We start from the raw sequence: 16,384 nt of genomic DNA on the forward strand, positions 1-16,384 counted from the left end.
AAAAAAAAAAAAAAAAAAAGGCATGAAGGAACCCTAAATGCATATTGCTAAGTGCAAAAAGCCCATCCGAAAAGGCTGCATGTGGGCCGGGTGCGGTGGCTCAAGCCTATAATCCCAGCACTTTGGGAGGCCGAGACGGGCGGATCACGAGGTCAGGAGATCGAGACCATCCTGGCTAACATGGTGAAACCCCATCTCTACTAAAAAACACAAAAAACCAGCCAGGCGAGGTGGCGGGCACCTGTAATCCCAGCTACTTGGGAGGCTGAGGCAGGAGAATGGCGTAAACCCGGGAGGCAGAGCTTGCAGTGAGCTGAGATCCGGCCACTGCACTCCAGCCTGGGCGACAGAGCGAGACTCCGTCTCAAAAAAAAAAGAAAAGAAAAGAAAAGGCTGCATGCTGTATAATTCTCATGTGACATTCTGGAAAAGGCAAAACTATATTGGCAAGAAAAAGATCAGTGGTTGCCATGGGGTGGAGATGAGGGAGGGGATGAATAGGTGAAGCACAAAGGAATTTTGGGGGGCAGCGAAACTGTTCTGTATGACAGTGTCACCAGGGACACATGTAACTTTGCATTTAAAAGAAGACCCACAGGATGTTACAGCACGAAGAGTGAAATTAACATATGTAAATTTAAAAAATTAGGAAGTTCGAGGTATCCTAGGAAGCAATGCAGACTGTGAGAACATAATCTGTATCCCACATGTACAGAACAAGCCCACTGGAAGGGGTGAGAGAAAAAGCTGCTGACCTAAAATAACTTGGGAATGAGTGGAGTTTGTTTTGTTTTGTTTTGAGACAGAGTCTCTGTCACCCAGGCTGGAGTGCAGTGGCATGATCTCGACTCACCACAACCTCTGCCTCCTGGGTTCAAGCGATTCTCCTGCCTCAGCCTCCCGAGTAGCTGGGATTACAGCCACGTGGCACCACGCCTGGCTAGTTTTTTATTTTTAGTAGAGACAGGGTTTCACCATGTTGGCCAGGCTGGTCTCGAACTCCTGACCTCAGGTGATCTGCCTGCCTCAGCCTCCCAAAATGCTGGGATTACAGGTGTGAGCCACAGTGCCCAGCTGGGAATGAGTGGAGTTTAAAAGTAAAAGCAATAGAAACTGCACGTGAGCACTGTGTTTGGGCCAATAAAAGTTTTTTCCCACAGGAGAATGAGTTAACAGTTCTGCTGCTGCTATACATGTATGTTTGAATCAGTTAAATAAATGAATGGGGCATGGGGGAGCAGGTTTCTTGCTGTTGGAGGGGACTTCATAGATAAGCAGGAGAGGGGCTGCAATGATCCGAGTGGGAATGGATTGAAGCTGGAGACCTCAGCATGAACTCACGTTTACCTTACTATGAACAGAGATGTTTACATGTCAAGATGTTCGAAGATACGTGGATATACACACAGGTTAGTGTCTATTTCCTTGCTGTATTAGCTGAGAGGGCCTAGGAGGAAGGATACCCCGGTAGCAATGAGCACAGCTGATGCCCAGATCTTGGTGTCTAGCACCATTCTCCAGGAAAGCAACCAAGGCTTCTTGGAGAAGTGGGTGGTTCTAGATTCAGGCAGGAGATTTATAAGATGAGCCCAGAACATCTCATAGTGCCAGGAAGGATGGAAGGGATTTTTTACAAATTCTATATTTAAGGGAGTAAGCCACTTAAAAGGGACATGGGAGCTAACTGGGAGAGCTCCCAATGGCCAGAGTTGGAGCCACTTGAGCGAGAAAAGAAAGTAACATTGAATTATAACCCAGAGTATGAAACGAATTTCCACAAGTTCATACTGATGTAAATGAATGATTGGAGGAAAAACAAGACGGAAGAAAGGAAGGAAGACAGGTTGGCTGGATGTTAGAAGGATAGAAGGAAGGAAGAAGGGAGAAGAGACAAATCTCCCGTATGCAGAAGAATTCCAAATCATGTCTGTAGATTCTCCACCGCCAAGGACACAGAACCTGATGCCCCAGTCCTGAAATGTGAGTTGCGCGCAGTGCTTCCTTATAAAGAAAGCGGGGAGAAAGAGCAGTCTTTGTGTGGAGAGACCTGAAAACACAATCCTAGCCAGGCGGACAAGGTCAGCATCAGCAGGAAGTCATGATGGGGTCTGAGAGGCGGTTGCAGTCAAGAGGAAACTGTGCAGGCAGGAGGCTGAGTGGAGTGTGGCGTCCTGGGTGGGATCCAGACAGGAGGCTGAGTGGAGTGTGGCGTGCTGGGTGGGACCCTGAAAAAGAGAAGGAACATTAGGGGAAAACAAGAAAATCCAATCAAAATATGGACTCCCATTAATAATAGAGCATCAGTGTTGCTTCATGAATTGGAACAAAAGTACCCTACTAAAGCTAGATGTTAATAATAGGGGAAACTGGGTGAGTGCAGGGGATTCCACATACTAGCTTTAGAATGTTTTTGTAAGGCTGAATCTGCTCTAAAAATAAAGTTGATTGAAATGAAAATGGGGAAATAAAGTAAAAGTAAATCATGCACAAAAAAAAAAAAAAAAAAAAGGGGAAAAAAAAACAAGGCCAGGTGCGGTGGCTCACGCCTGTAATTCCAGCACTTTGGGAGGCAGAGGCGGGTGGATCACTTGAGGTCAGGAGTTTGAGACCATCTGGCTGACATGGCAAAACCCTGTCTCTACTAAAAATACAAAAATTAGCAGGGCGTGGTGGTGGGTGCCTGTAATCCCAGCTACTGGGAAGGCTGAGGCAGGAGAATAGCTTGAATCTGGGAGGCGGAAGTTGCAGTGAGCTGAAATCACACCACTGCACTCTAGCCTGGGAGACAGAGTGAGACTCTGTCTCAAGAAACAAAACAAAATGACCACCCCCACTGCTTTGGTGCCATGTATTTTAGTGCCATTCGTTTGTCCTCTGGAGGGTTGTACCTTAATGAAAAGGATGCATGGCCAGTTATAAAGGGTTTCAGATGATCTGTTTGAGGATAATGATGGGGTAATCTTCAGCAGAAAGGGGACAGGGACCCACACGTTAATCCACGGCACAGATTCTGCCATCTACCCCAGAACCATAGTCGGGGGCCTGGCATGTAGGAGGTGCTCACTCATTATTTGGTAAGAAATGAATAAATAAATGGATCTTGATTCTGGATATTTTGTTATTGAAATTGCAATGGATCTTTGTTCAAATTTAAAACTTAAATGATTTTTTTTCATTTATCTAAAGAATGAGAAGTTATTCACTGGTTGGGTTGATCCATTTAGGAAATAAACATACAGGATGCTCAGTTACATTTGAATTTCAGATAAACAGTGAGTCATTTTTAACAGAAGTATGTCCCATGCAATAGTTACACTAAAAAATTATTCATTGCTTATTGTAAACTGAATGGACATCCTGTGTTTTGCCTGGCAAACCTCTCTGTAGAAAAGGAATCTCAGGCCAGGTGTGGTGGCTTATGCCTGTAGTCCCAGCACTTTGATAGGCCGAGGTGGGCAGACCACCTGGAGTCAGGAGTTCCAGACCAGCCTGTCCCCATCTCTACTAAAATACAATAACAACAACAACAAAATTAGCTGGGCGTGGCAGCGGGCACCTGTAATCTGAGCTACGCAGGAGGGTGAGGCAGGAGAAACTGGGAGGCGGAGGTTGCAGTGAGCTGAGATCGTGCCATTGCACTCCAGCCTGGGAGACAGAGCAAGATAAAATAAAATAAAAATATTTTATTTTTTTCTCAAAATAAAATAAAATAGAAAAGGCATCTCAGCTGGCGAGAATATTTGTTGTTTAAATATTCCACAAACTGCAAAGCAAGGCTGGAGGGGGTCAACTGGGTCCTCATGGCGAGAGAGGCAAGGGAAACAGAAAACCAAAGACAGCTCTAGTTCCTAAAGACACCACTGTCTGTGTTATGTGTAGGCTGGTGTGTATGTAATGCACGTGTGTGTGTGTGTGCGTGTACGTGTGTGTGGTGAGCTTGAGGATTTGGGGGTTGGTTACAGAAAGGACAGGACAGGATGGGTGTTGTGGCTCACACCTGTCATCCCAGCACTTTGGGAGACTGAGGCAGGTGGATCATTTGAGGTCAGGAGTTCGAGACTATCCTGGCCAACATGGTGAAACCCCATCTCTACTAAAAACACAAAAATTAGCTGGGTGTGGTGGCGCGTGCCTGTAATCCCAGCTACTGCGGGGGCTGAGGCAGGAGAATCACTTGAACCCAAGAGGTGGAGGTTGCAGTGAGCTGAGATTGCCCCACTGTACTCCACCCTGGGCGACAGAGCAAGACTCTGTCCTGGGACAAAAAAAAAAAAAAAAAAAAAAAAACCCCCGCCGAAAGGGTTTTTTTTTTTAGTTTACAATAACCTTTCTCAACCAGGATGTTCTCTGCTCTGGTCATTCTGCAGGGTCCCAGAAATTAAGACCAGCATGGTGAAAGAATGAGGACTTTTAATTAAGTTCCCCCTTTGTCGCTTCATGTTTTTGATGAAGTCTGGTGTGGACAATTTGGATTTTGATGTGTCTTGCCCTGTGTAATCCAATCATGGAATGTCTGTGGCTAAGGACACTCATGAGAATGCCATAAAAGGAGACAGTCTTGAAGTCATTTATTTTACTTAAAAATATCCCAGGGTTACTATCCTAGGCAATGCAGGGAGACCCTGTCTCTACAGATAATTTAAAAATTAGCCAGGCATGGTGGCACACCCCTGTGGTCTGAGCTACCTGGGAGGCTGAGGTGGGAGGATCGCTTGAGCCCAGGAGGTTGAGGCTGCAATGAACTGTGATGGTGCCACTGCACTCCAGCCTGGGTGACAGAGTGAAAGCCTGTCTCAAAAAAAAAAAAAAAAAAAATACTCCTAGGGTTATGAAACAGAGGTTGCCTAATAAGCTTGCTAATAGCTTAAAAGCACAATTACACTCTAGTTGAATGCAGTGTTGAAATGCAAAGGGAGGTAGCTTGTGCCTGTGGTCCCATATACCTTGGAGGCTGAGGTGGGAGGATGGCTTGAGCTCAGAGGTTTGAGGCTGCAGTGAGCTGTGATCATGCAAGTGAGAACGCATCTCTTAAAATAAATAACCAAATAAATGCAAACAGAATCAAAGACGAACTTCTGGATGCCTCCTCCCCACCTCTTTACAACATGTAGCAAAGACACTTATGTTTGGTAAATAAATTAATTAAATCCATGTTTTTGTCTGAATATACATTCTCTTACCTGATCTGTTCATTTCCTTTTTTAATTTTTTAATTTTTTATTTTATTTTATTTTTGAGACGGAGTCTTGCTCTGTTGTCCGGGCTGGAGTGCGGTGGTGTGATCTCGGCTCACTGCAAGCTCCACCTCCCGGGTTCACGCCATTCTCCTGCCTCAGCCTCCCGAGTAGCTGGGACTACAGGCGCCCACCACCATGCCCAGCTAATTTTTTTTTGTATTTTTAGTAGAGACAGGGTTTCACTGTGTTGGCCAGGATGGTCTCGATCTCCTGACCTCGTGATCTGCCCACCTCGGCCTCCCAAAGTGCTGGGATCACAGGCGTGAGCCACCGCGCCCGGCCATTTTCTTTTTTTAAAAAAAATCTTCCTCCCAACACCCATACTCTTTCCTGACATTCTGCCTGTGGCCATGACCTCCTTTCCCTACATCTCTTTCCTAGACCAGCTCATACCCTTCCCCACCCAGCTGAGATATCTCCTCTCCAGGAGGCTTCCCCGACTCTGATTTGGGTTGACGCATGTTGACAAAATGCCAAACAGGGCCTGCCCATTGCAGGCTCAATGAACATTGAACAGGCTCCCTGTAATCACTCGGTTTTCTCTTTGTACCCAGGAATTACCAAGTAGAAGAACTTCGGCTCTCAGACTGGTTTCATCCTGGGTAAGAACAAAAATGCCTGTTTGCATACACACACAAATGATATACCTCAACTTGACGTGATAGGTTTTTCTTCCCCAGTCACCAAATTCAGCTCTCCTGGGAGGTTTCCAGAAATTGGAGTTTTATTTTCGAGGCTCTTATAAACAAACCAGGGTCCGTTGATCATGAACCAGGCGATGATGGTGGTCATGAAGAAGCAGACTCACTCTACCTGGCTTAGCTTTCCTGGTTTATGCAGTGCGAGAAAGTCTGTTCGGAAATAGCTTGAAAATGCTACTGATAACGCTGCTTGACTTTGGTGGCAGCACTCAGGGGCGGCCTCATGCTTTGTAAAGTGTGTGTAGTGTTCAACTTTGTGTTGTGTTCCTGTGTAGGTTTGGGGTTATTTACAGTTTGGGGGCTATTGTAGGCAAAGTTCTGGTGACTAAATGTAGCCCTTTTTTGTTTTTCTTTTACACAGATGTGTGACTTCCTATGTGAGATCCATTTCTAAAATGAAGTTATTAGGCCAAAGAATGCAGACATTTAAAATTTTTGATGTAAATTTAAAATTGCTAAATTTACTTTTAGTAATGGTACCATTTTATCTTCTTGTATACGGTGCATAAAGTATTACCAGCTTTTTTATGTTTGGTAAAGCTGCTAGTTAAGACATCTCAATTCAGTTTGCATTTCTGTAATTGTATTGTTTGAGTTTTTTTTTTTTTTTTCAGAGACAGAGTTTTGCTCTTGTTGCCCAGGCTGGAGTGCAATGGCGTGATCTTGGTTCACTGCAACCTCCGCCTCCAGGGTTCAAGTGATTCTCCTGCCTCAGCCTCCTGAGTAGCTGGGATTACAGGTACCTGCCACCACACCTGGCTAATTTTTGTATTTTTAGTAGAGACAGGGTTTCACCATATTGGCCAGGCTGGTCTTGAACTCCTGACCACAGATGATCCACCTGCCTCAGCCTCCTGAGTATCTTTTTATATGTTTACCATTCATTCACATTTCATCTTTTGTGTAGTTTTTTTTTGTTTGTTGTTTTGTTTTGTTTTCTTTTCTTTTCTTTTTTTTTTGAGATGGAGGGAGTCTAGCTCTGTCGCCCAGGCTGGAGTGCAGTGGCACGATTTTAGTTCACTGCAAGCTCTGCCTCCCAGGTTCACACCATTCTCCTGCCTCAGCCTCCCAAGTAGCTGGGACTACAGGTGCCTGCCACCATGCCCAGCTAATTTTTTTGTATTTTCAGTAGAGACAGGGTTTCACCGTGTTACCTAGGATGGTCTTGATCTCCTGACTTAGTGATCTGCCCGCCTCTGCCTCCCAAAGTGTTGGGATTACAGGTGTGAGCCACCGCGCCCAGTCAAAATTACATGACATATAGAAAATAAAATGTCAAGTCTTATTACATTTTGTAAATGGGTAAAACACTAATTTTAAAAGGCAGAGATTGTTAGAATGTATAAAAATGTATTTATATGCCATCTACAAGAGACATTTTTTATTCAAAGACACAAATTGGTTTAACTAAAAGAATTGAAAAGTGTATACCATACAAACAGTAACCAAAAGAGAGCCAAAGCGGCTCTGTATGAATATCAGACAAAATAGACAAAGACGAAACTTACTGCTAGAGAAAAAAAAAATGGGGCATTTTCTAATGACAAAAGGATCAATCCATCAGTAAGATACAACAAATACATAAACATTTGCGTCTAATAACAGTTCTAAAACACATGAAGCAAAAACTGACAGAACTGAAGGGAGAAACTGACAATTCAACAAGAATAGCCAGAGACTTCAGTACTTCACTTTTTTTTTTTTTTTTTTTTTGAGACGGAGTCTCGCTCTGTCGCCCAGGCTGGAGTGCAGTGGCCAGATCTCAGCTCACTGCAAGCTCCGCCTCCTGGGTTCACGCCATTCTCCTGCCTCAGCCTCCCGAATAGCTGGGACTACAGGCGCTGCCACCTCGCCCGGCTAGTTTTTTGTATTTTAGTAGAGACGGGGTTTCACCATGTTCGCCAGGATGGTCTCGATCTCCTGACCTCGTGATCCACCCGTCACGGCCTCCCAAAGTGCTGGGATTACAGGCTTGAGCCACCGCGCCCGGCCTGTACTTCACTTTCAATAAAAGACAGAACAACTAATCAACAAGGAAATAGAAGGCTTAAAAATACTACAAACTAGGCCTCACAAACATCTATAGAATCACCCAATAAGAGAAGAATATATATTCTCAAGTGCACATGAGACATTTTCCAGGATAGGCCATTATGTTGCACAATAAAATCTCAATAAATTCAAATGATTGAAATCATACAAAGTATGTTCTTTCTTTTTTGAGACAGAGTCTTGCTCTGTCGCCCAGGCTGGAGTGCAGTGGCACAATCTCGGCTCACTGCAAGCTCCATCTCCTGAGTTCACGCCGTTCTCCTGCCTCAGCCTCCCAAGTAGCTGGGACTACAGGCGCCCACCACCATGCCTGGCTAATTTTTTATATATGTAGTGGAGACGGGGTTTCACGGTGTTGACCAGGATGGTCTTGATCTCCCGATCTCATGATCCGCCTGCCTCGGCCTCCTGAAGTGCTGGGATGACAGGCGTGAGCCACCGCGCCCAGCCCAAAGTATGTTCTTTGATCATTTTTTCTAAATTCTAAAATTAGAAATCAATAACAGAAAGTAATTTGGGTAATTTACAGATGTGTGGACATTTAACAATTCACTCCTAAATAATCAAAAAGGAATCACAAGAGAAATTAAAAAATATTTCAATGTGATTGAAAATAAAAACACTACATGCCAAACTTACGGAATGCAGCAAAAGCAGTGCTTACTGAGAAATTTATAGCTATAAATGCCTACATTAAAATGAAAGATCCCAAGTCAATAACCTGCTAATTTTTAAATTCTTTTGTAGAGATGAGGTCTTGCCATTTTGACCAGGCTGGTCTTAGGCTTTATACATTAAGGAAAATGTATACATTAAGAAAATCAGAAAAGAAGAACCAAATAAAACTAAAGCAAGCACAGGGAAAAAAAAAGAGGAGCAAATCAATTAAATAGAAAATAGAAGAATAATAGAGAAAGTTAACAAAACCAAAATTGGTTTTTTGAAAAGATAAACAAATTTGCCAAAAGTGTAACTTGATTGACCTAGATAAAAAGGGAGAACTGAAATTACTAGAATCAGGAGTGAAAGAGAGGACATGACCACCAACCTCCAGAAATAATAAGGATTATGAGGGAATACTGTGATTAATTGTATGCCAACAAATTAAATAACCTATGTGAAATGAAGAAATTCCTAGAAAGACTAAAGAAAAAAGGGAAAATTTGAATGAGCTATAATAAGTAAATACATTGAATTAGTAATAAAAATCTTTCTACAAAGAAAAGCCCAGAAATACAAAACGTCATTGGTAAACTATGTCAAATGCTAAAGAAGAATTAATACCAATCTTCCACAAGCTCTTCAAAATATTAAAAGATAAAGGAGCATTTTTTAACTCATTCTAGACCAGTATTACCCTGATATCAAAACAAGACAAAAGTATCACAAGAAAACTACAGACGAACATCCCATATGAATATAAATGCGAAACTTTTCAGCAAAATACTATTATAGAAAACTGAATTCAGCAACATGTAAAAAAGGATTATACACCATAAACTACATAGTGGGATTTATTCCAGGAATTCAAGGTTGGTTCAATATATGAAAATCAATTAATGTAATACACTGTATTAATAGAATACAGAATATAAAACCCACAGGATCATCTCAATAGATGCAGAAAAAGCATTTGACAAAATTCAGCACTTAAAATAATAAGCACCCAACAAACTAGAAATGGAAGGGAACTTCCTCAACCTGATAAATCAAAAGTACAACAACAATAAAAGATAGGTAAAGTGGACTTCATCAAAACTAAAACTTTCATGAATCAAAGGACATTATCAAGAAAATGAAAAGACAACCCACAGAATGGGAAAAACATTTGCAATTCATATCTGATAAGGGCCTAATATCCAGAATATATAAATAACTCTTATAATTAAACAACAAAATGACAAATAGTGATTTAAAATGGGCAAAGGATCTGAATAGCCATTTCTCCAAAGAAGATATACTAATGGCCAATAAGCACAGGAAAAGATGCTCAACATTATTAGTCATTAGGGAAATGCAAATTAAGGTCACAATGAGATAGCACTTCACACTCTGTGATGTATAAAGATGTGTAAAGTAGGATGGCTGGAATAAAAAAGATAACAAAAAGTGTTGGTGAGGATGTGGAGAAATTTGAAATTTCATCTACTTTTGGTAGGAATGTAAAATGGTGCAGCCTTTATGGAAGACAGTTTGTCAGTTCCTCAAAAAGTTAACCATAGAATTATCATATGACCCAGCAGTTCTGCCTCTAGATATATACCCAAGAGAATTAAAAGCATATCTTCACACAAAAACTCATGTATGAATTTTAATAGCAGTATTATTCATAATAGCCAAAAGTATTAATAACTCAAATGTTCATCAACTAATGAACGAATAAACAAAATGTGGTCTAGCCATCCAATGGAATATTATTCAGCCATATTTCCAGAACAGGCAAATCTACAGAGACGGAAAGTAGGTGAGTTGTTGCAGGGATTGTAGGGAGAAGCCAATGGGGAGTGACTCCTTTTCAGTAGTGATATATTAAAGTATTCCATTTTCTTTGGAGAAACTGTAAATAGCATTGTGTTTTAAATATTACTTTCTGCATGTTCATTGTTCATAGTAAGGAGATTACTTTTTCAATGTGCTGACCTTGTATCCTGAAGCTTTGCTGAGTTCACTTGTTAGTTCTAGGAGATTTTGGTTGTTTTTAGATTCCTTAGGATTTTCGATGTAGACAATTATGTAATCTGCAAATAGGGACAGTGTTATTTTTTTCCTTTCCAATCTGATGGCTTTTATTTCATTTTCTTGCCTTATTGCAGTGGCTAGAACTGTCATCACTATGTTGGAACTGCCACATTCCTCATTGTAGGGAGAAAGCATTCAGTCTTTCACTATGAGGTGTGTGAGCTAGAGGATATTTGTAGATGTTCTTTATCAAGTTGAGGGCATTCCCCTCTATTACATTTTTCCTGGGCGCTTTTATCATGAATCGACATTGAACTTTGTAGGGTGTTCTTTCCAAGTTGAGCATGTGATTGATCTTCTCTACCTTTCAATATGGTGGTTTACATTCATTGATGTTCAGATGTTTAATAGCCTGTCTTAAATCCTGCTGTGGTCTTGTTGTATTGAAGGCAAATCAGATGGCTCTCTCCCTTTTTGGACTCACCTCTCCTTTCTGCTGCATTGCACTGATGGGCCTAACGCATGAGGGAGAAGCTGAAAAAAAAAGGGCATCCCCAGAAACTTGTAGGAAAAGGGGAGAGAGAAAAAGAAAGCAGAGAAGGAGGGAAAAATAAAGGCATTGCCTAAGGGAGGTGATCTCCTGCCTCCCATCTTGGCTTCAGTGAATGATCGGAGAGTGTTCTGACTCTGGGCTGCCTAATTTTGAGCTGCAGTCAGAGTTCGGAAAAGGCAGCTCCTGGGCTCAAAGGCAGGTGGTTGGGGGAGGAATGCACAAACCCAGGAGCCAGGTGGGCTAGATGTGGCATCCCAACCCCCACGTGTTAACTGTGCAGTGTCGGGCAACTTACTCAATCGTGTGTGCCTCTGGTTCCCCATGTGGAGATCAGGGGTGGTGGCACTCACTGCATAGGGCATTACAAAGATGAATCCAGTGGGATAATGCACTCAAACACAGAGCCGGGCGTGCAGTTGGTGCTTTCTAAGCATTAGTCATTACTGCTTGGCACCTGCTGCCACGCCTCAGTAAAGCAAGCCCTGTTTTAATTTGGTTCTTGTTCCACAGAAAACGCCCTGATGTTATAACGAAAACAGACTGGCTTGCTCCCATCGTATGGGAAGGGACTTTCGACAGACAGGTCCTGGAAAAACATTACAGAAGGCGGAATATCACCGTAGGCCTGGCTGTCTTTGCTACTGGCAGGTAGGTGCCACTCACCTTTGCCCTTTTATATTTTGGGAAAATGTGGATCAGCATTCACAGGTCTTTGACCTCCAAAGAGCCAACCATAATTAAGCATAATTAACGATAACAATAGCCACGATTTCTGTGAGAAACGAACTCACCCTTCCAAAACCAAAGAATGGACTCAGAGACCTGGAGAACAGTGAAAGTGAGACTTTTAATGACAGTCTTGCAAGATCGGGTGTCTGATGGGCAGGCACACCCAGCACAGCTTCAACGAACCATTTATCCCCTAAGTGCACAGGCCCCTCCCCCGGTTGCTCATAGGCTGAGTACTGTGGGAGGGGGTGGGGTCACAATCTTCCCAGACGTCACCTATTGGTTGTTGGGCAGGTGTTTTAGGTGTTTTCTTTAGGGTGATCTTGCTGCATTTTGTTGCAGCCCACAATGCATTGCAATCATGGTCAGCTCAGGGGCTCTTCAAGTATCTGACTTATGACCTAAGTAGCTGAGCAGGCTGATAAGAACAGACAAAGCAAGCTATTTTGCAGACTAGTAAAGTGTTATCTTTTTAAACTTTTTTGACTAAAGTTTTTTGGTTTGGGTGAGGGCAACTAAGGTGGGAGGCCAACAAGCAGGCATTGGCTATATAAGCAGGGGCCTAGTTATATCCTGTTTCTTTTGTAGTTTGCTGACCTAAGCCAATTTAAGGCCCTTTGTCTTGGAAATGGACTACTGTAGATATGATTTCCTTCCATTTCTGGCTGGCCTGTACAAAAGGTGTGCTGGGTTTCTCTGTTGATGGCCGAGTCCTTAACACCAGTGGGAACTTTTTGACTCATATCCATTTAGCTCCTGCTCCCTTTCTTCACAACAGCCATTCCAAAACATGGTGGCTTTTCTCAGGCCCTCCGAGTCAGGACATTCCTTCCCACTCACCGACTCAGCTGAAGCTGTGCGCCCGACTCTTCCACGCTTATACATCCCGAGCTCCTTAGCATCAGAGGACACCCATGTTAGCGCATTCAGCTGCCTCTTCTCCTGATCATGTTTAGAAAAGTAAGTGTTGGCTGGGCATGGTGGCTCATGCCTGTAATCCCAGCACTTTGGGAGACTGAGGCGGGTGGATTACCTGAGGTCAGGAATTTGAGACCAGCCTGGCCAACATGGTGAAACCCCATCTCTACTAAAAACACACACACACACAAAATTAGCCGGGCGTGGTGGCGGGTGCCTGTAATCCCAGCTACTTGGGAGGCTGAGGCAGGAGAATCGCTTGAACCTGGGAGGCAGAGGTTGCAGTGAGTCGAGATCACACCACTGCACTCCAGCCTGGGTATCAGAGCAAGACTGCATCTCAAAAAAAAAAAAAGAAAAGTAAGTCTCTTCTCCGGTGTGTGTTACCTAGGTTTGCAGAGGAGTACCTGAGGCTGTTCCTACACTCCGCGAATAAGCACTTCATGACAGGCTACCGAGTGATCTTCTACATTATGGTGGACACCTTCCTCCAGCTGCCTGACATAGAGCCCAGTCCTCTTCGAACGTTCAAAGCATTTGAAGTGGACGCTGAGAGGTGGTGGCTCGATGGCTCCCTGGTGCACATGAAGAGTCTGGGTGAACATATCACCAGTCACATCCAGGATGAGGTGGACTTTCTCTTCAGCATGGCGGTCAACCAGGTCTTCCAGAATGAGTTCGGGGTGGAGACACTGGGCCCGTTGGTGGCCCAGCTCCATGCCTGGTGGTATTTCAGAAACACCAAGAACTTCCCTTATGAGAGGAGGCCGACCTCAGCAGCTTGCATCCCATTTGGACAGGGGGATTTCTATTATGGCAGCTTGATGGTTGGTGGCACGCCTCATAATATTTTAGACTTCATCGAAGAATATCTGAACGGAGTTATTCATGACATCAAAAATGGACTCAATAGCACCTATGAAAAGCACCTGAACAAGTATTTTTACCTCAATAAACCCACCAAGCTGTTATCACCAGAATACAGCTGGGATCTTACATTTTCTCCTCCTCCGCAGATCCAGTACGTCAAGGTTGCACATGATTCCCAGAGGAAATTATGAATTACGCCATTAGGTTTATGTCGAATAAATGAATCACGGCAATTTCTTATAAATGAGGGAAGTCTTAAAACCCTCCATTTTTTAGAGACATACAAATTTACATCCTTCCCAAATAAATGTTTCTTCTTGCCATTTTGAGCCATCTTATTTGGCTAATATAGGATAAAGAATAAAAGGATAATTACTTAGCATGAATACACAGTAATGTTATTATCTATGTATTGTAGATAATGTGAAAATGCATTTGACATAGAATGAATTTTTTTTAATGGAGAAAGACTCTAGTTGAGAAAAGACATTCATAAAATGGAAAAGTAGCTCATGCAAAGGAAAAAATAAATGCCAGGCCACTCATTAAGTCTTCACTGTGTTTTTCGACGCTGGGATACGTGTGGCGTGTGGCTTTGTGGTCCAGCCTCGCGTACTTGCTCAAGTCTGTCCACTGTGGTGATTTGACACAGGTTGAAGCTCAGAAATTAGTGGGTGTGGTGGCATGTGCCTGTAATCCCTAGCTACTCCAGGAGGCCCTGAGACAGGAGAAATTGCTTGAACCTGGGAGGTGGAGGTGAGATTGCCACCATTGTCACTCCAGCCTGGGCGGCAAGGGTGAAACTCCGTCTCAAAAAAAAAACAAAACAAAACAAAAACAAAAAAACAAACAAAACACCAAAATCTGTAGGTATTTTATTTTTTTAAAAAAGATATTTACTGAGCTCAGTGGTAAAGGTGCTCTGCCAGATGCAGACAGGAATAGAAGACAGTTTGGAACCCCTGTGTCCCTGGCAGCCCACAGTCTGGCAGGGGTTGCGGCTGTGTGCTAAGAGTACATGTTCAGAGTGCTAAAAGTGACAAGGAAGTTGGTCACCTGAGCTCTGTGGTGGTCAGGGAGCCAACACCTCCATGAGATGCTTTGTGTGTCACAGAGGGAGAGTGTTCCTAAGTCCGTGGGCAGTGGCAACTATGAACAGCTTTAGTAAGTGTCATGGCTCACCCCATTACTATGCTGAAGTCCTAACTCCTTACCTCAGAATGTGACTGTGTCTGCTGGAGATAGGGCCGTTAAAGAGGTCATTAAGGTAAAATGAGGTCACTGAGGTGGGCCCTAATCCCACAGGTCCTTATTAAGAGATTAGGACACAGACACATAGAGGGATGACGGTGAGGACACATGGGAGTGTTGGGAGCAAGCCCCCCAAAATCTGGCCATAAACTGGCCCCAAAACTGGCCATAAAATCTCTGCAGCACTGTGACATATTCATAATGGCCCTAATGCCCAAGCTGGAAGGTTGTGGGTTTACAGGAATTGAGGGCAAGGAACACCTGGTCCACCCAGGGCAGAAAACCGCTTAAAGGCATTCTTAAGCCACAAACAATAGCATGAGTGATCTGTGTTTTAAGAGTGTGTTCCTGCTGCAGTTAACTAGCCCAACCTATTCATTTAATTCGGCCCATCCCTTCGTTTCCCATAAGGGATACTTTTAGTTAATTTAATATCTATAGAAACAATGCTGACGACTGGTTTGCTGTTAATAAATATGTGGGTAAGTCTCTTCTCGGGGTTCTCAGCTCTGAAAGCTGTGAAACCCCTGATTTCCCACTTCACACCTCTATATTTCTGTGTGTGTGTCTTTAATTCCTCTAGTGCCACTGGGTTAGGGTCTCCCCAGCTGAGCTGGTCTCGGCAAGTGGCGTCCATCGTGGGGGCTCGAATCCAGGTCGAAGGGTCAGCAGAGCGACAGTTGGAATGGAAAAGTAGCTGGAGGATACCTGAGTACTCTTAAAGCAGTCCCCGTGGTGAGTAAGAAGGGGAGCTTGGAAGCGTCAGGGTAACAATGGGACAGATATGGGGTCTGGTTCTTTTCACCTTGGAACTTTTTCACACTGATAATGAGGAGGAACAAGAGTATAGTGAAGTAACAGAAGAGGTTACAGAGCATGTTTATTTGCCAGCTGAAGCTAAAGTGGCAAAGGAAGGAGAGGTTCATCCCTACCCGTCTGCACCCCCTCATTCTTATTTTGAAGAAAATCGCCCCCCAGATCTTTCTTTTCCGGAGGACACTGGGCAAAAAGTAGTTGCCCCAGTGACTTGGAGCAGCGCCTCGAGTGACGGCTCTTAGTTCTATTCAGGCAGGAATTCAGCAAGCTAGACGATAGGGTGATTTAGAGGCTTGGCAGTTCCCTGTTAGAATACACCCCCCAGATCAACAGGGAAATATTACAGCTACATTTGAGCCTTTTCCTTTTAAATTACTCAAAGAATTGAAAGAAGCAATAAATGAGTATGGACCAGGTTCTCCTTTTGTAATGGGACTGTTAAAGAATGTTACTGTTTCCACTCGGATGATTCCTGCTGACTGGGACACTCTTACTCGAGCTTGTCTAACTCCTGCTCAGTTCTTACAATTTAAAACTTGGTGGGCAGATGAAGCTTCCATTCAGGCTGCTCACAATGC

General features: G+C 43.4%; 1 protein-coding gene across 4 annotated transcripts in view; it reads left to right on the forward strand.

The window, feature by feature from the left end:
- Window positions 1-14,276, forward strand: part of GLT6D1 (glycosyltransferase 6 domain containing 1) — a 22,499-nt gene extending 8,223 nt beyond the window's left edge. For 2 of the 4 annotated variants that reach the window (XM_017848501.1, XM_017848507.1), the window contains exons 4-6: window positions 5,792-5,839; window positions 11,733-11,870; window positions 13,261-14,276. In XM_017848501.1, coding sequence (XP_017703990.1) covers window positions 5,792-5,839; window positions 11,733-11,870; window positions 13,261-13,930 — 856 coding nt within the window. In that variant the 3' untranslated portion in view covers window positions 13,931-14,276. The remainder of the gene's footprint in view (window positions 1-5,791; window positions 5,840-11,732; window positions 11,871-13,260) is intronic. The other 2 variants (XM_017848515.1, XM_017848519.1) reach the window with 2 other exon arrangements.
- Window positions 14,277-16,384: the final 2,108 nt, after the last annotated feature.

Source organism: Rhinopithecus bieti, unplaced genomic scaffold, assembly GCF_001698545.2.
Source record: "Rhinopithecus bieti isolate Rb0 unplaced genomic scaffold, ASM169854v2 scaffold_2205, whole genome shotgun sequence".
In the NCBI taxonomy this organism is placed as follows: Eukaryota; Metazoa; Chordata; class Mammalia; order Primates; family Cercopithecidae; genus Rhinopithecus; species Rhinopithecus bieti.